Source organism: Salminus brasiliensis, chromosome 4 (genome assembly GCF_030463535.1).
Source record: "Salminus brasiliensis chromosome 4, fSalBra1.hap2, whole genome shotgun sequence".
NCBI classification, from domain to species: Eukaryota; Metazoa; Chordata; class Actinopteri; order Characiformes; family Bryconidae; genus Salminus; species Salminus brasiliensis.
In genome coordinates, this window is record NC_132881.1 from 710,190 (window position 1) to 736,403 (window position 26,214).

General features: G+C 42.4%; 1 protein-coding gene across 1 annotated transcript; it reads left to right on the plus strand.

Moving 5' to 3' along the window:
- Window positions 1–18,989: 18,989 nt before the first annotated feature.
- Window positions 18,990–25,377, plus strand: LOC140554354 (HERV-H LTR-associating protein 2). Its single transcript, XM_072677256.1, has 4 exons — window positions 18,990–20,944; window positions 21,612–21,959; window positions 22,305–22,595; window positions 23,096–25,377. The coding sequence occupies exons 1-4, from the start codon at window positions 20,884–20,886 to the stop codon at window positions 23,305–23,307; spliced, it is 912 nt and encodes a 303-aa protein (XP_072533357.1). The 5' UTR covers window positions 18,990–20,883; the 3' UTR covers window positions 23,308–25,377.
- Window positions 25,378–26,214: the final 837 nt, after the last annotated feature.

The following is a 26,214-nucleotide window of genomic DNA, read 5'->3' on the forward strand; positions in this document are numbered from 1 at the left end:
GCTCCAGCTGGACTTCCCAAACCCAAGCAGCAGAACACAGCTGTCAATCACAGCGCACATAAAAAGCACATCAGAAGAAGATCTCGGAGCGAGCCTTTCAATTTCGCCTCGGTGGATCAGAAGGACGGCCCTGACTCCACCACCGCTTCACAGATGAGTGAACTGTATCTTTAAAAAGTGTAAAAAGTAAAAATGCTGTTTTATTGTTTTCTATATGAAAATAAAAATGATAATAAATAAAAATGTGCTGTTTTTTTAGGTGCTAGATTGTGGAACCTACTGAAGTGAGGCTGTACGTGATAGAATTAGCATTACTGTTTAGCATTCAGTTTGCATACTGTTTCACATGTCCAAATACTTATGGAGCCGATGGTATGTTTAAGAATAAAGCTTGGTTGTGGCTCCAGAGCACATGAGCGTTTGTTAATCCGGTTTCCTGATTTGAGAGCGAGCCTTCACGTCCTCGCACATACACACATCACAACACACACAGCTCTCTGTGACTCAGCCATCCAACTCTTTAATATCAGATTAGTAAAGCGTACAGCTCCTGCTCTGCACACCGACCTGTGCTGCCCCGGCGCCAGATCTATGCCTAGTCACACTCCTGTGTTTGCCTTTGACCTTCTCTGACCCCATGACTTGGAGTTTGCTCTGACATGCACCATCTGCTGTGGGACCTTATATAGGCAGGTGGTGGTGATGATCCCCAATCAGGTCCAATCAGTTGAATTTACCACCGGTGGACTCCAGTTAAGTAGAATCAATGGAAAATTAGCACCAATGTCTAAAGAACCTGCTTCCACTCTGTCAGTGTGGGAGATCTGGTGTAGAATCAATCTACTGTGAAATACGACTAACGTGGAGAAAGGTTATTTCATTTTATTTGAATTATTGTTTTTGTTATTTCTGTATATACTGATCCTGATTTAGCATTGTTCTATTTTCTACATATATATATATATATATATATATATATATACATATATATATATATATATTTTAAATAATAACTATATTTGTAATTGTGCATAGTAGCCATTCAATGCAAAAAGAAAGAAGGATAAACATGTGTAATAATAATAATAATAATATAATAATTAAAGGTCAAAGTTGCATATTCAGTTAGATTGCATATGGTTTTAAAAATGATCCCTTAGTTTTTTATTTTCCCCTCTATTAATTTATTTATTTAAATAAATTTACATTTTCCCAACATAACCTCATAAGATGCAGTTTCCCTCCTTTTGCCAATCCATGCTTTATAAATTAGGTGTTTCCAATTCCACAATATCAGCTGTGATTATCCCTTCAGCTTTCAATAAATTCAACTCTGTATTAAATTGTTACATTCTCTAAAGTCTGGATGTCTATCAAAATAATGTCAGTATGACTTATAATACAGGGTGTCTCAACAGCAAGGAGACACCAATAGACATTTACGCTGAAAAGGTCTGGCAGACGGTGATCCAATTTTAGACCCAAGGAAACATGGCCTAATAAACCCCCTCTCAGCCGCAGCTTGGGTCTACGGTTGGATCAGCATCTGCGTGTGCCACACCTTTTCAATTAATATGTTTATGAAAGTTTCCTTCCTTTTGAGATACGGTATGTAATTTACCTGTACAGCAGCAGAACTGCAGCATCCCCTGAACACCCTGCTGTTTGCCCTTTTGTCCACCAACAATCTACAAGCACAAAGATGAAAATGGAAGCATGAGATCAGTGATCATTAAACACAAGTCCTTCATCTTCTACCACTAATCAGAAACTCCACCCGTGTAGCGCCACCTTGCTGGTGTGCAGTGACTGTTGTGTGACTGTAGAGACTGTAGTGTGGGTTAGCTGACCTCCAGTTTCTTCATCAGGGGTCAGTTTCTGGATAGTGACCCACTCACACCCTAGCAGTGCCACTGGTGTGTGTAAAAAGCCCAGAAACACTGTGTCTGTGCCTGATCCACTGGTACCAGCACCACACACACACTACCATCAACACCAGCATGTCAGTGTCACTGCAGCGCTGAGAACGGATCACCACCCAGTAATATGTGGACAGCAGCGTTCCTGTGGTCCTGGGTGCTGAACCTGGTTAAATGTAGACAAATCTAAACACAGTATGTTTCTACACCACTTTCTTTTAAGTGACTTTTACATTGCCTTGTACATGTAAAACTAGGTGATGACAGGGACCACACCACATTGTCGTTTTGCAAATCTCATGAATGAGCCATTCTGAGAACAACACTGTGCTGAAACGACTGAAACGACCCGGATATTTAATTAAAGTGGATTTTTACGCTGGTCTAATTGAAAAACGTGATTTATTATTAGTATTATAAGAGCAAGTTACTGTTATCAGTGTTGTTATCTGAGTACTGCATAAGAGAGCACTGTCACTGTCACAGTTTTTGCAGATTAATAACAGTAAACTAAGGAATGCAAGACTGAAATATTCATAAAACATGTGAGGTGAATTACCTTCAGTTACGACTGTAAGTCAAATCAAAAGATTCAATTAAAGTAAAAAGACAGAGAGTTATTCTAACCTTAGTTAATAAATAAATAAATAAATAAATAATAAAAAGATTATTATTATTATTATCTGAAATGGGTAAAATATCATTCATTATATATCATACAATATCATTATTATTTTCATCATCATCATCATCAGCTTACAGTTACATACTGTCTCCCATACAGATTAAGGTGGAGGCTTCTCCACAAAGGATCCTATGAGTAAGTGAGTTTGTGTCCCAGTGACAATCAGAAATAATGAAGGCCATTTCTCACACTCAGCAGAGCTCCTAAATCTGAACTTCATTCTCTCTCATGTTCTGCTTTCTCCATGGTGTAGATTTGAGGGCCACTAGGAGTTCTCTGGAATCACACTGAAAATATCAACGAACTGGTACAGATACGACACTGTAAGCCTCGCTCAGGGGGTTAAAAACTGATGAGAAGAAGCATTAAACATAAAAATTTTAGAAGAAACAGAAAGAGGCTCATGGAGAGCAGAGGGATCCAGAGAAATATGTCTTTGCGCCACATAAAGAAAGCTGGCGAAGGCTCATTATTACTGATGTTACTCCTCAGCTTGTGTGATCACTGATCTTGCATTACTGATCTTGTTCATTATTGTTGACATTTAAAAATAATTAATACACCAATAATCATCTAAAACTGCCTCTCATCTGTGAACCCTGAGGATCTTCTCATGTAGGGTAATTATGATATTTGAGAGATGCGTGAACCACTTACACAGGTTTGGAATTTAGGTCATTAAAAAAATAATCACAGGCAATACTCGATCAATATTAGATCAAACATCATTTCCCCAAATCGTTCAGCGCTATTTCAGAATTGCCTCGCAAATATCATTTCATGGGCTGGTGCTTTAACTACACCCCAACCTGGAGCTCTTCCATGTGGTTTGGGCACTTTATTAGGGCAAAACTCTGTTAAAACAGTCAATAGATGCTACACTAAATGGACACAAGTATTTAGACACCTGCTCATTCACTGTTTCTTCTGAAATCAAGGGTATTAAAGAGCTGATCCCGCTTTTGTTGGAGTAACTGTCTCTACTGTCCAGAGAAGAAGACTTTCAAATAGATTATGGAGAAGCATTGCTGTGAGAATTTGATTGAATTAAGCGACAAGAGCGTTAAGGAGGTCAGGATGTTGGATAATCACCACCCCACCTCATCCATAACTCCCTAAACTTATTCCAGAGAGTCCTATTCTATTGGCAGTACTTCAATACAGGGACTAGACAGGCTGTTTGTGTGCATTTGCACATCTGTGTCAGCACTGAGTGCAGCTTAAAGTAGCTAAAGCGTGTAGTAAAGCATGTAGCAAAGTGTGTGTGAGTGGAGGACCAGCAAAGAATGTGACCGTACAGTGAAGCTGCCTGTTTACTGAATGCATGTCAAACTCTTGAATCTCGACCAGAACAGAAAACGACAACAGGAAAAGCATTTGTGGGAAGCTTCCCTTCCTCTTTCTCTTTCAGCAGGCTGGAGAAGAACCCACATTAGCCTTAAGCGCTGTTCAGTGTCACGCTGACCTCGCACTGTTGTTGCTCAACCCTTCCCACATAGATGGACCACAGAGTGCTACTGTCCTTTTTTTCAGCTGAGGGTCCTAGCATGGCTAGGGAATGTGGCATGACTGGGAGCTACGGTATAGGCCGTCCCCTTTCCACCAGCCACTGGCTCCCCAGCACCCCAGGGCCTGGTGGAGGCAGGGTGACCTAAGAGCTGGTCGAACCGAATGGCGAGTGCCATGAGCTCGTCCAGCCCAAGGGACTCGTCTCGGCACGCCAACTCTCGCTGCAAAATAATTATATTAGTTAATTATTCTGCTTATAGCTGTTAGATGTACGACTCACTCACAGACAAAAATAGTTAGTTTTATTCACTAATAACTAATAATCATGTTCATGCAGGACATCTACACACACTCACGAATGTTCATAATCAAATATGAAGTGTGGCTTATTAAAATTGTTAAAATACTGAAGTAATTGTTCTTTTCAACTATTTGATTAATTTTGTGCTCACAGATAGGAAATACATTGTAATATTTATTAATGTAATAATCTACACACACTTATGTATATTCATTAAACATGCATTTTTATATGTGGGTAAATTGAAATCTGATCCTTTAGACTGAGTCACATTTGTTTTAGTGAAAATCTGAAAATGTTATAATTACTGAAACATGACAAATCTTCAGGAATATTTACTGAAATTATACTATATTCCGATATTTAATGTTACTGTTACTAATGTAACTATTTTAAAATAATAGTAAGAATAATAGTATTTTTATGTGTCGATTTTATTTATAGATTCTGACACCGGTTCTGTAACACGACCTGTCTCGCGACTGTCACGCCCACTTCTAATTGCGTCACTGGAGTTTCTGTATGTAACAGTGCCCTCACTGCTCCTCACTGCTCCTCTCTGCTCCTCTCTGCTCCTCTCTGCTCCTCCAGCGCCTTCAGCTCCTCTCTGCTCCTCACTGCTCCTCTCTGCTCCTCACTGCTCCTCCAGCGCCTTCAGCTCCTCTCTGCTCCTCACTGCTCCTCACTGCTCCTCACTGCTCCTCTCTGCTCCTCCAGCGCCTTCAGCTCCTTTCTGCTCCTCTAGCTCTTCACTGCCCCTCTCTGCTCGAGTTTCTGACAATGATGTGCAAATGCCTTAGTAGCGTGCTTGTCACCGAATGCAATCAAATCCTCAACAATGCTGCTCCATAATCTAGTAGAAAGTCTTCTTCTCTGGACAGTAGAGACAGTTACTCCAACTAAATCAGGATCAACTCTTAATACCCTTGGTTTCAGAAGAGACACTGACTGAGCAGGTGTCCCAATACTTCTGTCCATACAGCGTATACACAGGTGAACTGAATCAATACAAACCAGTGGGGAACTGCATTGTGGGAAATGGGTGAAATGAGAAATGAGTCCGTGAGTAAGTGAGCAGGGCAAGAGGAAACAAGAGGAAAATGATGGTTCTTCATCAGACGAAGCGTTACAGAGTGCGTGTGCTACTGTTGTCAAATCACGCTGATCATAATGGGTACCGTCAGTATATCTAGAACACTGAACACCTGCAGAAACTCCAACAAGTGAGCACCTGATTGGACGGCAGGCTGTTACACTTATCTTATTTTATCTTCATACTTATTTTAATCTGTTTCTTTGTCACGCAGCCAAGACCAGCTGGAACGTGAGTGCCACCACAGTGCCAGTCGCTCTAGGCTGTTCTTTTAATGAGCGAGAGACCATGCTCACAGGAACCCCTGTTCCACAGACCATTACACCTCCACCACCTCCGTCACACACGGCTCTGTAAAGGACACCAAAGCCTTTAAACTGACCAACAAAGAGGAGTAGCAGCCTCCAGAGGCCAGAAGAAATCTGATGATCCTGTTCCAGATGCTTTATCTCAGGTCAGAAAAGTCCAGTCTGCGCGAAGCTGAAGCTCCTGCTGGACCTGAAGAACACAACACAGTGGCTGATCATGAGGTTCCTCGACTGTCAATCAGAAGAGCATCTCTGGATGTGGTTCTGGATTTCGCCTCACCACCTTCTGCAGACCCAAAGATCAGCACCCAGCCCTCTACTGCTGCACAGGAGAATCAGGAGGCTAACACTTGAACCCATCCCTGAGACAGTCCGGGACCCTGCAGTGGGGGTTATCCAGGGAGGGCAGGAGGATGAGTGTAGAACCTTGTCTGAGGAGGAAGATCCTGAGAGACTTCATCCACACAGTCTGTTCACACTGATGCAGACGGGCTGACCACACTGAGGCATGAAGAGCAGGTTCAATCTCCAGGCCTCACTGATAGAACTGCACTCAGGCACCACACCTAGAACCCAAATAGACTCACATGGACACTCCCAGTCTGACCCCTAAGTCACTCTGCACTTTATCTCTATAGACAAGTTTGGTAGAACGTCTACAGAATCTTTATCTCTACAGGACGTGTAATATACAGTGTGTATGATAGTGAATGTATGTATGATTGTGTGTGTGATGTGTGATGGTGTGCATGTCCTGCGTATTGTTTTTATACTCTCAATAAAGGAAGGTATTACAGGTCATTATGGTTATTACAGGTCATTGCTGTAACAGTAGCGCCATCTGGTGGGTATAATCACACAACCATTCCCTGAACCAAACACTCATTTTAAAGCTATTGATGATCAATATGATCAATATGATCAACACTAGCAGATCCCATCAATCAGGAGCTGATAATAATCATCATTAATAAATCTACTAAGATATGATCATCAGCTCCCATCACTCACCATCACACCCACACACACACTCCACACACACTGCATAACCCTCAGTAAGGGTGGGCAGGTCTCTCATTACAAACTACCAGTCAACAGTGCTGCAGTCTTACAGTGAAAGTTAGTCTCTAAGGGTAGTTCCTGTGGTCGGTGGATCACCATGCCAGTCAATGGACTGCTTGAACCGTGGAGCTTCGAATGGCACGCGCTAACTGATTCACATGCCAACAGTACACAAGAAAACTGCGCAACGATGGAACTGCGCTTTATCAAATGTGCACACTCTATTCACTGCATAACCACTGCATAATTCAGTAAGGGTGGGCGGGCCAATCAGTAAAGCCTCAATCTTACAGGTCTGGAAAGACTTTAGGGTCCAGATAGCTCAGTTGATCCTGGAAAGATCTCAGGAGTGTGTGTATGTGAATGTGTGTGTGTTACTATGTATAAACTGTAATAACTCAGAACCAATATTTATCTGAAATGACCAGTTAGTGCCACTAGGTGGAGCCAGTTCTCTATGAAGTGGCCAGTAAGCTGAAGCACAACATAGGTGTTTCTAATAAAGTGGCCAGTGAGTGCAATTAGAAGGTAGGTGTTTCTAATAAAGTGGCCAGTGAGTGCAATTAGAGGGTAGGTGTTTCTAATAAAGTGGCCAGTGAGTGCAATTAGAGAGTAGGTGTTTCTAATAAAGTGGCCAGTGACTGCAATTAGAAGGTAGGTGTTTCTAATAAAGTGGCCAGTGAGTGCAATTAGAGGGTAGGTGTTTCTAATAAAGTGGCCAGTGAGAGGAAGCACAAAGTAGGTGTGTCTAATAAAGTGGCCAGTGAGTGGAAGCACAAAGTAGGTGTTTCTAATAAAGTGGCCAGTGAGAGGAAGCACAAAGTAGGTGTGTCTAATAAAGTGGCCAGCGAGTGGAGGTACAGGGTAGGTGTCTCTAATAAAGTGGCCAGTGACTGCAATTAGAGGGTAGGTGTTTCTAATAAAGTGGCCAGTGAGTGCAATTAGAGGGTAGGTGTTTCTAATAAAGTGGCCAGTGAGTGCAATTAGAAGGTAGGTGTTTCTAATAAAGTGGCCAGTGAGTGCAATTAGAGGGTAGGTGTTTCTAATAAAGTGGCCAGTGAGAGGAAGCACAAAGTAGGTGTGTCTAATAAAGTGGCCAGTGAGAGGAAGCACAAAGTAGGTGTTTCTAATAAAGTGGCCAGTGAGTGGAAGCACAAAGTAGGTGTGTCTAATAAAGTGGCCAGCGAGTGGAGGTACAGGGTAGGTGTTTCTACTAAAGTGGCCAGCGAGTGGAGGTACAGGGTAGGTGTTTCTAATAAAGTGGCCAGCGAGTGGAGGTACAGGGTAGGTGTTTCTAATAAAGTGGCCAGTGAGTGCAATTAGAGGCTAGGTGTTTCTAATAAAGTGGCCAGCGAGTGGAATTACAGGGTAGGTGTTTCTAATAAAGTGGCCAGTGAGTGGAATTACAGGGTAGGTGTTTCTAATAAAGTGGCCAGTGAGAGGAAGTCCACCAAACCCAGTATCAGAGAACATGAGGTGTATTTAATAAAAATAGATATGACGTCATTAGAATATAGAAAAGTGAGCGTGTAGTGCACGTGAGTGGGTGGGTGGGTAGCTGGGGTTAGTGCTGCACTGCCACTAGAGGGCGTCAGAGGTATTTTCTCATTTTGGCTTCACTTTAAACGCCTGTGTAAATTCCACTGTACAGTACTGTACACAGGCTGGAAAAACCACAGGAAGCCCAGGAGGCGTAATGCTGATCAGAGAGGGAAATGCTGACAGGTGGAGCAGGTGGAGACAGAACCAGGAAAATTAATCAAGCCTAATAAGAGGTGAGAAAACCCTGAGATATGAGGAAGCGGAGGAAACGAGGGGAGCAGCAATGAAAAGTATCTGAGATCTGTCTGGATTTATGCTCTTTAACACTACATGTCCAAATGTTTGTGGACACCCCTTCTAACAAATGCATTCGGCTACTTTTAGTTACATTCATTGCTGACACAGATGCACACACACAGCTTATCTAGTCCCTGTATAGAAAAAGTACTGCCAATAGAATAGGACTCTCTGGAGCAGATCAACATCATGAACCTATTGGCACCAAAGCCTGGGGGGCTTTATACCCCTCTAGCCCACACCTGGCATTAGGCAGGCGTGGGCATTGAGGAGCTGTGGAGCAGTGGAAGAACTGTGTTCTCTGGAATGATGGTGGTGCAGCTCCATCCAGTACTTTTGATTGGGATGAGTTGGGAAGTTGGGGATGATGAGGTGGGATGGTGAGCATTATCCTGACCTCACTAATGGATGCTCTTGTCACTGAATGCAGTCAAATCCTCACAGCAATTCTCTAGTAGAAAGTCTTCTTCTCTGGACAGTAGAGAGAGTTACTCCAACAAAAGCAGGATCAACTCTTTTTAATATCCTTGATTTCAGAAGAAACAGGGATTGAGCAAGTGTCCCAATACTTTTGTCCTTTTATTGTACATTGGATAGTGATTAATGTTCTTAATGGAATCCTGTTAATTTCAGAATTACCTCGCAAATATCATTTCACTATCACTTTCACTATACCACAACCTGGAGCTCTTCCATGTGGCTTGCAGGCCTACAAGGTGCATCTGAGGCCTTCTGGGAAACAAGTCTGGAGAAGGTCTGGACTGAGCAGACGGAGTGATATCTGACCTTGCTTTTGGTTTTAGACAACGAAAACATCACACACTTCCCCATGGAATCCATCTGACACAGTCAGCTGCTCTCTCTCTCTCTCTCTCACACACACACACACACACACATAATATCATGGGTCCAAATTAGCCAAATGTTGCAAAATTTGAACCCATCTGACTGACTGTGTGTTTTTAATGATCATTAACACATTTTGGTGAAACCCTGAAATCTGCCCCAACAGATTTGTCACTATTAGTGTCTGGAGTGGAATCTGATCTCACCGTGCAGTCAACACACACACACACACACACACACCAGTGAGACAGTGAGTACACATGCCTGGAGTGGCACCCGGTAAGCATAGAGAGATAAGGGCCTTGCTCAGGGGCAGCTTAGCAAACACAAGTATTGAACCCACAACCTGTCATCAACACCCCAGTGCTCTAAATATTATCTATATGTTTTATATAAATATAAAATACTATAAATATATAAAGTTTGGTTAATTTCTTATCAATCACTCTTCATTACCTCATGTGAGTGAGACTTATCGAGTTTTCCATTTATGGCTCATCAGGCTGTTCCTGCTTTTCAATCAGTTGGATTCATCGCAGTGGAATGCGGGTCTGACTGGTCCTGCAAGACTGATTACGATGAAACCCTGGCTGCTCTGAAACGTCCTGATCTTTTCTCCAGGAAATAGTTTCACATTGACACAGTCTGCCTCACCGGAAATCAGGGGGCAGTTCGAGTGTATTGTGTATATTTCCTAAGTGAATATGTGATGTTATAACATGGATTTAGCCGTTTCAGAGGAACGCTGTTCCACCACTATGAGAACCCTTTGACCAGGCACGGCTCTATATAGAGTCATTCCCATTAAACCCTTCATTAGAACCCCTGTATGTAGGAGCAAGGAGCAAAAGGGTTCGATGTCTCACTCAAAAAGGGTTCTTTAAGTCATTACAATAGCGGAACCGTTTCTGATTGGACCATTTTTAAAAGCATCAACCATCTACAAAATGTTCTAGCACTGATGTGAGAACCCTTTATAGCTAGCTCTAGCTAACAGATTTAACTCAGGATAAGACCAGGCTAGCTCTAGCTAACAGATTTAACTCAGGATAAGACCAGGCTAGCTCTAGCTAATATATTTAACTCAAGATAAGACCAAGCTAGCTCTAGCTAATATATTTAACTCAGGATAAGACCAGGCTAGCTCTAGCTAACAGATTTAACTCAGGATAAAACCAGGCTAGCTCTAGCTAATATATTTAACTCAGGATAAGACCAGGCTAGCTCTAGCTAACAGATTTAACTCAGGATAAAACCAGGCTAGCTCTAGCTAATATATTTAACTCAGGATAAAACCAGGCTAGCTCTAGCTAATATATTTAACTCAAGATAAAACCAGGCTAGCTCTAGCTAATATATTTAACTCAGGATAAAAACAGGCTAGCTCTAGCTAACATATTTAGCTCTAGCTAACAGATTTAACTCAGGATAAAACCAGGCTAGCTCTAGCTAACAGATTTAACTCAGGATAAGACCAGGCTAGCTCTAGCTAATATATTTAACTCAGGATAAGACCAGGCTAGCTCTAGCTAATATATTTAACCCAGGATAAGACCAGGCTAGCTCTAGCTAATATATTTAACTCAGGATAAGACCAGGCTAGCTCTAGCTAATATATTTAACTCAGGATAAGACCAGGCTAGCTCTAGCTAATATATTTAACCCAGGATAAGACCAGGCTAGCTCTAGCTAATATATTTAACTCAGGATAAAACCAGGCTAGCTCTAGCTAATATATTTAACTCAGGATAAGACCAGGCTAGCTCTAGCTAATATATTTAACCCAGGATAAGACCAGGCTAGCTCTAGCTAATATATTTAACTCAGGATAAGACCAGGCTAGCTCTAGCTAATATATTTAACTCAAGATAAAACCAGGCTAGCTCTAGCTAATATATTTAACTCAGGATAAAAACAGGCTAGCTCTAGCTAATATATTTAACTCAGGATAAAAACAGGCTAGCTCTAGCTAACATATTTAGCTCTAGCTAACAGATTTAACTCAGGATAAAACCAGGCTAGCTCTAGCTAACAGATTTAACTCAGGATAAGACCAGGCTAGCTCTAGCTAATATATTTAACTCAGGATAAGACCAGGCTAGCTCTAGCTAATATATTTAACCCAGGATAAGACCAGGCTAGCTCTAGCTAATATATTTAACTCAGGATAAGACCAGGCTAGCTCTAGCTAATATATTTAACTCAGGATAAAAACAGGCTAGCTCTAGCTAACAGATTTAACTCAGGATAAGACCAGGCTAGCTCTAGCTAACAGATTTAACTCAGGATAAGACCAGGCTAGCTCTAGCTAACAGATTTAACTCAGGATAAGACCAGGCTAGCTCTAGCTAATATATTTAACTCAGGATAAGACCAGGCTAGCTCTAGCTAATATATTTAACTCAGGATAAGACCAGGCTAGCTCTAGCTAATATATTTAACTCAGGTTAAGGGGCCTTCCTCAGACAGATGTACGCCCCTCATTAAAATGACGGGGCATTTCTGGTCATCTGCATTTTTTTTAACACAGTGAGATATTTTTAGTCTTGTGACGTGTACATTAAGCTGATGTTGGCTAAACACCGGTTCTTTCCGGCTCCTGTTGCATGTTCAAATGTCATTTGTACAACCGCGTCAGTGAACTCGCTGCCTGCCACTACTGACCTCAAGACGCCCACGAATGACACTGAGCACTTTAGTAGGTCAAAACTCAGTCAATAGATGCTACACTAAATGGACACAAGTATTTGGACACCTGCTCATTCACTGTTTCTGTATATTATCACGTGTTTCACAAGTATTCTGGACAAGCATTGCTGAGAGAATTTGATTGAATTTAGCAACAAGAGCATTAGGGAGGTCAGGAAGGATCACCACCCCACCTCATCCATAACTCCCCAAACTTATTTCAAGGAAGTCCTATTCTATTGGCAGTACTTTAATATAGGGCCTAGACAAGCTGTGTGTGTGCATTTGCACATCTGTGTCAGCGATGGGTACAACCTAAAGTAGCTGAGTGCATTCATTAGAAGCAGTGTCCAGAAACATCTGGACTTGTATATTGTGTCATGTGATGCATAAATATAGCCTGTGTTGGCTGAACACCGGTTCTAACCGGTTCTTGTTGCTTTCCAAATGTCATTTGTAGGACCGTGGAGTCACTAGTGACCAATCACCAGTGACCCGTTGGTGGCACTGAGCGATGTAGGTTAAAGTTAGGGCAGTTAAGTCAGTGATTAGATGCTAACTCTATCCTACCCTGGTTTATAGGATTAAAGAGCAGCGTCTTCCTTTTGATCTGTTCACACAGACGTTCAATGAAATTCTTCTACTATATAATAAAAAAAAGAATTTAAAAAAAATCCCAAAGACCCATTTATGAAGTATATATAAGCCCTTTACCTGAACTACATATACTACAGAGCATTCTATACATTCCATAGAGTATATATCTCCAGCACCATCTCTCTCTCTCTCTCTCTCTCTATATATATATATATATATATGTAACTATATATATAATATAATATATATATAGTTACATATATATAGTTTATTATTATTATTATTATTATTATTATTGTTATTTTTAAGTATTTTCACTTTAAAATCAGCAGTTTCAGAATCATGCTGATGCTCCACTGACAGTAACAGGGAGAGCAGTCTCTCTATTGTTCTCTATCAGAACGCTGATAGCTGCAGTCTGCAACTTTAGAGAAGTTACACTTTCCTTAGTCTTGTTTTAGGAAGTTCTTTGCACTTTCTAAGATGGTCCCCTGTAGCACCGTAAAGTGTTCCAGTCAAAGGACCCTTTCTTCAGTACTATACAGAAACATTAGACGGTGTCTTTACTGCTTCTGCGTCTTTGTATTTTTACTAAAAACTTGAAAAAGCCATTAAATTAAAATTAACCAAAAAATTATTAAATCAGAGCTGCACATTTTACCTCCCACCGTCTCATTGCTTTGTATGCAAAGCAGCTTCAGTCAGTCTAACGGTCATTCTGGTCAGTGTTGGGGGTAACAGAATAACCCCCAGCTTCTCAGGAGCAGCCCTCCACTCACTACAGGACACACTACCACACTGGGGCCTTTAGGAGGGCTCTTACATAATCAGGGACAGCACACACCCCAAGACTTCCCACACTCTCACTTTCCATCCCTCCTTTCCATTGAACTCTGGCCAACACACACACACACACTTCATTACTGACCTCTACTCAACTATACACACACTTACAGTCACTGCTGCTGTCGTGCTACTGTTAGTAATAATGCACAGTGAACTTTGAGACTGTGCTCTCTGCACTATGCCACAAAGCAGAGTTCACAGGGTTACTACACTACTACCCATTTCTGTCTACCTCTGTACACGTCCACAGTTTTCTCGTATATCTTCAGTTTCAATGATGTGTGCAGTCTCTAACTGATGTTCTACAGTCCTACATGTGTCCTAAAAGAAAAGTGTGTGTGAGTGGAGGACCAGCAAAGAATGTGACCGTACAGTGAAGCTGCCTGTTTACTGAATGCATGTCAAACTCTTGAATCTCGACCAGAACAGAAAACGACAACAGGAAAAGCATTTGTGGGAAGCTTCCCTTCCTCTTTCTCTTTCAGCAGGCTGGAGAAGAACCCACATTAGCCTTAAGCGCTGTTCAGTGTCACGCTGACCTCGCACTGTTGTTGCTCAACCCTTCCCACATAGATGGACCACAGAGTGCTACTGTCGTTTTCTTCAGCTGGGGGTCCTGGTGGGAGCTCATCAGTGGGACTGCCTGGTAAACATCTCGTCCACATCTGTGTCCAAACAAAACAAACAAACAAGCAAAGGGTCACTTATGAGTAAACAAAGTCAAAATGTTAGCACGGGTCAAGGATACGTCTACAATTCAGTCATACACCATAATCAGACAGGGCTCTTCAAAGGTTCCTCGGTAAAGGCACCTCGAGGAACCGTTTTCAGTGTATCAGAGAGTATATAAACTAATATTTCAGACTATAGAAAACAGAAATATGCTGAGCAAGCACTTTATTAGGAATACCTTTACACCTGTACACTTGCATATTAATGCACTTATCTAATCAGCAAGTCGTGGAGCAGTGCAGCGCATGAACTCGTGCAGGTACGAGTCAGCGGCTTCGGGTAACGTTCACATCAACCATCAGATTAGAGAAAATGTGACCTCAGTAATTCTGAGCAGTAAGCAGTTACTGTAGGGAAGCTCAGAGCAGAGGGGACACAGTTTAGCGCTTACTGCTTTCAAAATGTTGTATCCTTATAATGGAGGGGGAGGGGGGCATCTTTATTTTGGAGTGGTCAACCCGCCCCCCAAATCCTGAAGTGATACAGGCCTGTATAACTTCAACATATGTGCGGGACGGTCAGATACAGCTGTGGTCTATGATGTAGCACTGCATGACTCTATATTCCCTAAATGTGAATGTATAACTCGAGCGTGCAGTTCCTGCAGAAACAGCGATTGCAACTCAGCAGTGGTGTTGCTAGGTGGTTGCTAAGGTATTGCTATGGTATAGCCGTGGGGTTGCTAGGTGGTTGCTATGGTATAACTGTGGTTGCTAGGTGGTTGCTAAGGCACTGCTAGGTGGTTGCTAAGGTGTTGGTAGACAGATGCTAAAGCGTTGCTAGGTGGTTGCTAGGGTGTTGCTATGGTATAGCTGTTGGTTACTAATGCATTGCTAGGTGGTTGCTAGGGTGTTACTATGATATAGCTGTGGGTTTGCCAGATGGTTGCTAAGGTGTTGCAATGGTATAGCTGTTGGTTGATAAGGCATAGTAAGGTGATTGCTAAGATGTTGGTAGACAGATGCTAAAGCGTTGCTAGGTGGTTGCTAGGGTGTTGCTATGGTATAGCTGTTGGTTACTAATGCATTGCTAGGTGGTTACTAGGGTGTTACTATGATATAGCTATTGGTTGCAAAGTAATTGCTAGGTGGTTGCTCAAGTGTTACTATGGTTTAGCGGTGGGTTTGCCAGATGGTTGCTAAGGTGTTGCAATGGTATAGCTGTTGGTTGATAAGGCATAGTAAGGTGATTGCTAAGATGTTGGTAGACAGATGCTGAAGCGTTGCTAGGTGGTTACTAGGGTGTTGCTATGGTATAGCTATTGGTTACTCATGCATTGCTAGGTGATTGCTAAGGTGATGCTATGGTATAGCTGTTGGTTGGTAAGGTGATGCTAGGTAGTTGCTAAGGTGTTGCAATGGTAAAGCTGTTGGTTCCAAAGGTGTTGACAGGCAATTGGTAAAGTGTTGCTAGGTGGTTGCTAAGGTGTTGCAATGGTATAGCTGTTGGTTGCTAATGCATCGCTGTATCAGAGCTGGAAAGGTGTTGATAGCTGTAGGAGTAGCGTCCTATGAATAATGCTGATAGAGTTGAGAATGCGGTCACGTCGCCACGCCCTGACACCAAGATAAACTAAACAGCAGCAGCCAAACCCGTCCAGCCTGTGGAAAAAGAGTGACGTCTCTTTTATAACAGCTTTATAATCTACTACTACTAGTACAGTGGGGGAAAAGTATTTAGTCAGTCACCAGTTGTGCAAGTTCTCCCACTTAAAAAATGAGAGAGGCTGTAATTGACATCATAGGTAGACTCAACTATGAGAGACAAACTGAGAAAAACATTTCAGAGAATCACACTGTCTGAATTTTAAAGAATTGATTTGTAAATAATGGTGGAAAATAAGTATTTGGTCGCCTACAAACAAGCAAGATTTCTGTCTGTCACAGACCTGTAACTTCTTCTTTAAGAGGCTTCTCTGTCCTCCACTCATTACCTGTATTAATGGCACCTGTTTGAACTGGTTAACAGTATAAAAGACACCTGCCCACAACCTCAAACAGTCCCACTCCAAACTCCACTATGGTGAAGACCAAAGAGCTGTGGAAGGACACTAGAAACAGACCTGTAGACCTGCACCAGGCTGGGAAGACTGAGTCTACAATAGGCAGCAGCTTGGTGTGAAGAAATCTACTGTGGAGCAATAATCAGAAAATGGGAGACCTACAAGACCACTGCTAATCTCCCTCCATCGGGGCTCCACGCAAGATCTCAGCCCGTGGGGTCGTAGAACTGTTTGGTACAAACACAACTCGCTGTGTTTGGAGGAGAATGAATGCTGAGTTGCATCCAAAGAACACCATACCAACTGTGAAGCATGGGGGAGGCAACATCATGCTTTGGGGCTGTTTCTCTGCAAAGGGACTAGGACGACTGGTCCGTGTACATGAAAGAATGAATGGGGTCATGTATTGTGAGATTTTGAGTGCAAACCTCCTTCCATCAGCAAGGGCATTGAAGATGAAACGTGGCTGGGTCTTTCAGCATGACAATGATCCCAAGCACACTGCCAGGGCAACAAAGGAGTGGCTTCGTAAGAAGCATTTCAAGGTCCTGGTGTGGCCTAGCCAGTCTCCAGATCTCAACCCCATAGGAAACCTTTGGAGGGAGTTGAAAGTCCGTGTTGCCGCCGACAGCCCCAAAACATCACTGCTCTAGAGGAGATCTGCATGGAGGAATGGGCCAACATACCAGCAACGGTGTGAGCCAACCTTGTGAAGCCTTACAGAAAACGTCTGACCTCTGTCATTGCCAACAAAGGATATATAACAAAGTATTGAGATTAACTTTTGTTATTGATCAAATACTTATTTTCCACCATTATTTACAAATAAATTCTTTAAAAATCAGACAATGTGATTCTCTGAAATGTTTTTCTCAGTTTGTCTCTCATAGTTGAGTCTACCTATGATGTCAATTACAGCCTCTCTCATCTCTTTAAGTGGGAGAACTTGCACAACTGGTGACTGACTAAATCCGTTTTTCCCCACTGTAACTTAGCTCTGGGACATCGCTTAGCAACACAGATGAAGGTCAAAGTGCTTCACTAAACATATGGGTCATAGACAAGGGTGAATGATCAGTCCTCTGATTTCCACACATCCCCTAATTATTTATTTATTTATGTTAGTATGTGTGAACACTAATGTGAATATTTATTTACCTGTATGAACAACTCTGATGTTCTAAGGTCTGACTGTAAAGTGATGGATACTGCTATGATCCTTCATAAACAATCAGTTCCACAATAAAAAAGAATGAGAGAATAATGAATAATGTTTAGATCATTATTATTATTGTTATTATTATTATTATCATCATTATTATATTAAATGGAGTTCCCTGTTGGCTCATTGGGAGCTTGCTGGGTCACCTCAACACAAGATCAGCTCAATAGTAGGACTGGGCGATACAGTAAAAATATTATATCACGATATTTAAAGACTTTTTTTTGTGATACACGATATTTCTCATGATACACAGACTGAAAACATCTTATAAACTACTGTTCAGATCCTCTCCTGTGCTGAACACAGTGATTTATACTCAACATCTGCTGCTCTTCATCTAATGAACCCTTCAGTCTAATCACACTGTTAGTAATGAACCCTGCAGCTGATCAGTGTTTATTAACACTAACAGTCTCCTGCATATGATCAGAACAGCTTACTGTACATTTATCACCATAACTACATTCATCACCATACGATAAAATATCCTCATATTGTTCCTCAAAGAACCAATTCATTTAGACTGATGGGAAAGACGCCCTTATGTGAAAGCAAGGGAAGTGTTCCAGGCCAGTGCAATTTCACCACATCCCACCATGCTTATTACATACCTGATCAGATTCCTTCACACAGCACTCCTGATGAAACACACCTTCTCTGAGCAGGGTGTTGCTGTTCCCACCACTTATGGAGAACAGTGAAGACATCAGCACTATTAAATGACGTATGTGTGTGTGTGTGTGTGTGTGTGTGTGTGTGTGTAAACGTAGCTTAGATTCTTTGCACGGCTGCACCTCTCTCAGCATTCTCTCGACTTCAGGAGGCCTGGTCATCAGGAGGTCCCCGGTGATGCCACAGCCATCCGTCAGTGTCCGGGAGTTCTTTCTCTCTTGGTGGGTAGAACGGTCCTCCCTCTGCCCCCATCACTCAGCGTGGGCAATGCTAGCCGGCGGGTCCACTGTTAGCTGATGTAACAGAATGAGCAGTTAGCGTTCTCCTCCAAGCGTGCTGAGCTCCAGCGGTGGTGTGTTAGCAGCAGTTTGAGTTTCTTCACGTCTCAGAAGAAGGCCATGCTAGTCTTCACCCCCCAGTAGTTGGTAGCATCGTGTGTGTGGTGGGTTGGGAAATAGAAGTTACTAAATTAGGCTGAAAATATTTTAAATAAAATTAAAATAAACAGGTTTCTGCTTTGACTTCTCTCTGCAATTCGACCCCATTTCTTTTCTTGTCCTTCTCTGGTCTTCTGTAAGAGGTCAGTCGGTTTAAGTCAGCGTTAATCAGCGTTAGTCAGAGTCCTCTCTGTGGTGGAATCACATGGGGGTGGTGAGAGGTGGTCAGGTGAAACTGAAAGCAGGCAGAGAGCAGGAGGAGCGGCCTCACAGAGGAGCTGCTGGCTGGCAGAAGGGGCCAGTCCTCGGTGTTTACCTTACCTGGGTTCCTCCTGAGCGTTTCCGGTTCGGCTCCAGAGGATTCACGACGTTTCAGGATGATATTCTTACTAAAAAACACACAAACATCAGATTAGAGGCGATTAAAGCAGCCAAACACGGACTGCTCTGCCTCACCGGCGCTGGCGTTAGCACAACAGCTAACAGGGACGCTAGCTAGCAGCTCGAGCCACTGCAGGGGAACACCGCGCGAGGAACCACCGCGTGAACAACAACAACAACAACAACAACAGCAGCAGCGCTAAATATTCAGCATTTATTAATATTTATATCGTTTATTAGCTCCGTCTTTCCGACCTCCTGCTCCACATTGCACAGCACTGTGCTGGACTTTATTGCGCGCGTGTTTTAAAACTTGCAGTCGAACTTATTCCTTATTATATTAATATTATAATATTTATTTATTATATTAATACTAATCTGTTTATTATTTTAATAAATGAACGCTCCTGGAACCCCGGTTTCTTGGTTTGTTAACCTGCTGTTGGAAGTTCGGTTCGGTTCGGTTCTTTATTGGAACGCGGGTTCTGCCATTTCTAAAGAAAGACTGCGCGGGTTTACAGAGACGGAGGTTCTGGGTTTGTTGGGGTTCTGGGTTTGTTGGGGTTCTGGGTTTGTTGGGGTTCTGGGTTGCCGAGTAACAAAGAGTAAACAAAACTGATGCGTGTGACCTGATGACGTCACTGGTTTTGGTCGCCACGCCTTTTTTCCTATTTCTGCGAGTTTCTGTTATTCTAGATTTATTAATTTAGTTTATATAAAAGCGACCTGGTTACAGATTCATCTATTAAACGATTTTAAACGAAATTAGGCTTTTTAATATGTTTTATTATTATTATTGTTGTTATTATTATTATTGTTATTATTGTTATTATTTCCACTGTCTTTATGCTGCTGTAATGTATGTATACCGCCTACCAATCTACCTTTACCATGGACATCGCCAGAAACACACACATGACCACCAGTGGTCAACACATGGCATAAATCATCATTTTATTAGATTAGTCATTATTAATAATATTATATATTATATAATTATAATTATAATATAGCTGTTAGATGTTCTACTCGCTCACAGACAAAAATAGTTAGTTATATTCACTAATAACTAATAATCCACAGTGTGTGGGTTCATGCAGGACATCTACACACACTCGTGAGTGTTCATAATTAAATATGAAGTGTGGCTCATTAAAATTGATCATATTTTTTACATAAAAATCAAACGTTAAAGAACGTAATAGTAATTGTTTTTTTTATTTAACTATTTGATGAATTTCGTGCTCACAGATATGAAATACATTGTAATATTTATTAATGTAATAATCTACACACACTTATGTATATTCATTAAACATGCATTTTTATATGTGGGTAAATTGAAATCTGATCCTTTAGACTGAGTCACAAAAAGAAATATGTTTCAGTGAAAATCTGAAAATGTTATAATTACTGAAACGTGACAAATCTTCAGGAATATTTACTGAAATTATACTATATTCCGATATTTAATGTGACTGTTACTAATGTAACTATTTTAAAATAATAGTAAGAATAATAGTATTTTTATGTGTCGATTTTATTTATAGATTCTGACACCGGTTCTGTAACACGACCTGTCTCGCGACTGTCACGCCCACTTCTAATTGCGTCACTGGAGTTTCTGTATGTAACAGTGCCCTCCCGCTGCTGAGAGGCAGAAAGTGTGTGAGAGAGAGAGTGTGTGTGAGTACAGAGTGTGTGTGAGTACAGAGTGTGTACTCAGCTACTCAGTCGTGCTATGGTGGATATCTCGCTGTTCAGCCTCCTGCTTCTTCTCCTCTCTGGAGTCTCCTCTTACAGTAAGTTACAGCTCCTCTCTGCTCCTCTCTGCTCCTCTTAGCTCCTCTCAGCTCCTCTCTGCTCCTCTCAGCTCCTCTCTGCTCTTCACTGCTCCTCTCAGCTCCTCTCTGCTCCTCTCAGCTGCTGCTGGGCTTTCCAGGCTTTACGGGGTTTGAAACTCAGACTGAAGACCCTCCTCTTCTGAGAGGACTCAGTGTAGAGTGTAGAGAGTGTGGAGGACTGGGGTCTCCAGACTGACTTCTGGATTTAGTAGAGTCTCAGATTAGAGGGATTCTAGCCTCTATAAACTAGCTAAGGGTGTTTCCTGAGTGATCAGTGAAGCTCTGTAAATGATTTAATGTAAATATTAATGGAGTGATGGGAAAGGGGGGCAGGAATTTGTGAGGGGTGGCAACATGTAGACTACTTTACACACGGCTAACATCAGACCTAGCTATAGACAGGTTACATGTATAGACAGGTCTCCTTTTTATGGTCTCAGACTCAGCATCACAGCTACAGTAGCTCTGTGCCTTCATTAGAATTCGATTTTTGAGCGATAGTTCATCTGTTCGATCCTCTCTCCTCTTGTGTCTCCCTTCTTCGCCATTCCAAACAGCAGTGACACCCATTACTCCACTCCTAAAGACCCCTCTCTCTCTCTCTCTCTCTCTCTCTCTCCTGTAGCTGAGTTTGAAATCTCCGTGCCCAGCGATGCTCAGGTTGGGGTGTACGGGCGGCCCGTGGTTCTGTCCTGTAGTTTTCCTGCGGGCAGCTCCTGGGACCGGGGCAGCACGGTAATCACCTGGCAGCGCGGCCTTGAGGTAGTCCACAGCTTCTACCACAACCATGACCAGCTGGACCGCCAGAGCCCACACTATGCCAAGCGCACCAGCCTGTACCACGAGGAGATGGCGAAGGGAAACGCCTCGCTCAGGCTGGACCGGGTCACACTGGAGGATGAGGGGGAGTACACCTGCTCGGTCAGCACTCAGATCGGCAGCCAGAAGAAGAGCTTCAGGCTGAAGGTGGCAGGTAATGATGGTGAATAATAATCTAGCGTGCTTCCACTCACTGGCCACTTTATTAGAAACACCCTATTAGCTTACCACTCACTGGCCACTTTATTACAATGTAATTTTTTATTATTACAATGTGCTTCCACTCAGTAGCAGGGTGTTTCTAATAAAGTGGCCAGTGAGTGGAAGCACATGGTAGCAGGGTGTTTCTAATAAAGTGGCCAGTGAGTGGAAACACAAGGTAGTAGGGTGTTTCTAATAAAGTGGCCAGTGAGTGGAAGCACATGGTAGCAGGGTGTTTCTAATAAAGTGGCACATGGAGCTTCAACCAGACGTTCTAATGTTGTGGTCTTTTCTCTAGCCTTCTACCCGGAGCCCCGTCTGCATATCAGCTTACTGAGTAACGGGCAGGTGGACCTGCTGCTGACCTCTCAGGGAGGTTACCCCTCCCCATCGCTGCAGTGGCTGATGGAAAACATGGAGGACGTGACGGAGGGAACACAAACTCAGCTGAAGCAGGACGAACACACCAAGCTGTACAGCGTCAACAGCAAGCTGAACCTGACACGAGGCACCAACTCGTCCATCACGTTCATCCTGAAGAATGAGGATCTGGGCCAAGAGATCCGGAGGAACATCGACCTGTTCTCAGGTGAGCTTTAAACCCATGTTAGTTGGTTTTACACCTTAAAGAACCTCTGCAGAACGTACAGGTTCTCTAATCGCTGCCTCCTCGTTAGCCGTAAAATACGTCCCCAGTGTGATCAGACCAGATCCGATTTCACTGCACTGTGGAAAAAATGTATTAAATCTAGTTGAGATCCAACTCTGACCATCTCCGAAAGTGGTCCCATCATAATCCGATCACACTTCGCTTTCTTTCATGTGAACAAGTAAAGTAAAATCAGTGCAGTCTGATCACCAAATCCGCAACACTAATGGCTGCTACACTAATGGATCTCACTGTGTCTCTAAAGAACTAATGGGAAGTTCTTCAGAGACACATCAGTCCAGGTCCTAGAGATCTACCATCCCTCCAGCGCACCTGGTTATGAGGGGTGGTAGTTCTTTAGGACCAGCTCCAATAAACCCCTTATATTTGTCTTTCTGAAGATTAAGATTCTGATCCATTTCCATTTCTTTGATTTATAGAAAACGGAGAACCAGCCAGAGATGATCTACAAGCAGGATTTGTTGTTCTTGGAGTGGTGTTGATTGTTGCCTTCACTGTAGTGGTGATCGTAACCGTTATCCTCAGACGACGGAAGAACTGTAAGAATGCCTCAACAAGGACGTCAGAACACTCAGAACCTCTGAACACTTTAAGGACTAACGGTCACGCCTGTGCAAATTCACCCTGCTGATAGGAAGCTGTGTGTTCTGGGTGATGTGACAGTGTTCTCATCACCGCGTGGAGATGGTGACTGCTTCATTCCGCACAGTGTAAAAAAAAAAAGAGCCTGGCATGAGTCAGGTCCAGTTTAGACCAGAGGAGGTAATGTCCCATTGCCATCACTGTAGCATTTGACCACATTTCATTCCATTTAGCCAATCAAGGACTTCCAAAGAGCAGGGTTGGAGACCGCTGGTGTAGACCCATACCAGTACAGCACAGACACTCCATTAAAGCTTTTACTTTACTCTTGTCCAAATGTTTGTGGACACCTCTTCTAATGAATGTATTCAGCTACTTTAAGTTGCACCTGTTGCTGACACAGATGTGCAAATGCACACACACACACTTCCTGTAGGGAAGAAGTACTGCCGATAGAATAGGACTCTTTGGTCATGAGCCTATTGGTTCCTTGCTGCCTAATAATGCCAGGTGTGAGCTAGAGGGTTATAAAGTTCCCCAGCATTGAGCTGTGGAATGATGGATGGTAGAGCTCCATCCAGTACTGTTGGGATGATTTGGGGAGTTGGGGATGAGGTGGGGTAATGATCACCCAACATCCTGCTGAATGCAGTCAGATCCTCACAGCAATGCTCCTCCTCCAAAATCTAGTAGAAAGTCTTCTTTGGACAGTAGAGACAGTTACTCCATCAAAAGCAGGAGAAACTCTTTTTAATATCCGTGATTTCAGAAGAAACAGTGATTGAGTGGGTTTCCCAATACATTTGTCCATATTGTGTGTGTGTATAGTAAGACTTATGGATTGTACTTATAGTAGAGATTCTGACCTGCGGGCAGGTCCTGTTTAAGGTCTCCAGGTGAGACATGCTAACGGTCACAGCAAAGCAAGCCTTCCTCAGTGGTAACAGCTAAGCAGCACCAGGGCTCAGTGGTCAGACTGCAGGCAAATCAGATTTATTTCTCAGATCAGATCTGGTGGGAGGACTGTCCGCAAGTGATCAGACAGCAGGCCGCTTTCATACACAGAAGCAGGAGAGATGGAGGTCGCTCTGGATTTCATGTGGCCGTTATCTGGCACATGAAGGAAATCCGATTTGATTGTATCTGATTGTAATTGCATTTCAAACCACCTCAGAAATCAATCTGGATACAGCAAATTCGAAAAATCCAAATCCGATTTGGGCTGTCAGTCTGATCAGAGCCTGAGAGAAGCACAGGCTAAACAAGTCGCTGCATAGCCCATCTGTCTAACATGTGCCTTACTTTTATACACAGGGTGTACAGATTTCTATATTTCTAAAATTCAACATTTCTTTTTAAGTGATCTATATTTCATGTGCAGCTGAATACCGGACTGTATTATTTTTGTTATACGGAACCTTTTTTACTTCCTAACTAATTTATTTCACTGATATTTATATTTGATATTTTTACTGTTTGTCTTTAAATGAGGAGGTGAATCTGTCATGATGTAATAAATTAAGACCCCAAATATAGCACTGGTCAGTTCATGCCTGTTACTATTATAACACAGATCACTTGGTCTGCAGTCTCTGTGAACGTGTAAACGAGGTGGAAAAGGAAAATTCCTCCTGCTGAACACGCAACACGAACTGTTCATCACATCTAGATCAGAATACAAATTCTTCTCACGCACTGAGGCCTGGATCGAAGCTCCACAGTTTCTCCCTTTGTTTCAGTGAAACTACGAGTCAAAAATGACTCCTATAAAAACTCCAGCATGGATTTAACATGACCAGTATCTATGACCTCAAGGGGCTGAAAAAAAGATTCTGCATTAATATGATTTCCAGTTGGTCACGTCACTGAAACGAGTCACATCCTCTTGAGGTCTTGGTGACTCTTCGAAAGTGTGAAATAGAAAGTCTTGCTGGTTTACTTCACTGTTGTGGTTAAAGACTGTCTGTTGAGTAAATCTCAGTGTTACTGCAATCCTGAGCATCTGCTCAGAACCACAGTTACTGAATCACTTATATGATTCTTTGATTCTTTAGGAAGATTCAATGTAAAGATTTGTTTATTTAATAGATCTTCAAAATTAAAATGAAATCTGAAACAATGCACTTGGGCTTTTTCTCCTTATTGTTTTATGCACTTCTGACTTACTGCAGCCTGGCTGATTGACTTCACCTGTGACTGGAGAAACAGTCAACCAGCAGGGGAATTAAGTAATTCCAGAGTGTCCACATTCAGTGAGGTAATATGAGAATGGGGCAAGCTGACACACTAGGCAATCACCTACTGCAGGGAGTTATGACTGACACTGGTCCACATGTCATGATTCATCGAATTAACAGAAATACTTACCTGACCCGAATACTATGGGCCCTCCTCATATCACCAAAGCAGATCCACAAGACCTCTGACGGTATCCTATAGTAATTTATCGATTGTCCTTGTAGATCCTGTAAGATAAGTCATAAGCTAATCACAATTAGCTTAATTTGGCTTAATTTGGAACAACATAACATTTGTGCAACTTACCAATAAAGAGATGTTCGCTGTAGATGATTCTAAAATGGTTGAAGTATAAAGTTGGAATAAAGTTAATATTTCTATACAAACTGTCCACCAGCATGACCAGGCTTGTCAACCAGTATGACCACTGATTGACCAGCTAGTCCATCAAACTCAGATAAAAGCATGCTCTGTGTTGCTCAAGAGCTAAGCTGGTAAACCAGCAGTTTTTCAATGTAGGGTCATTTTTTGTCTGGATGAGCAGCTTTATAACCACATTGACCCAATCAAAGACCAGCTGCCCAGCTGCTAAACCTGCTACCAGCATAATCTGGCCTTGAGCTTGATTCTTAAAGCAGGGATAACAGAAGTTAGATCAGACTGATAATTACACTAATTGCACGTGGGTTTTTTTCTTATGACTTAATGTGGCCTGGCT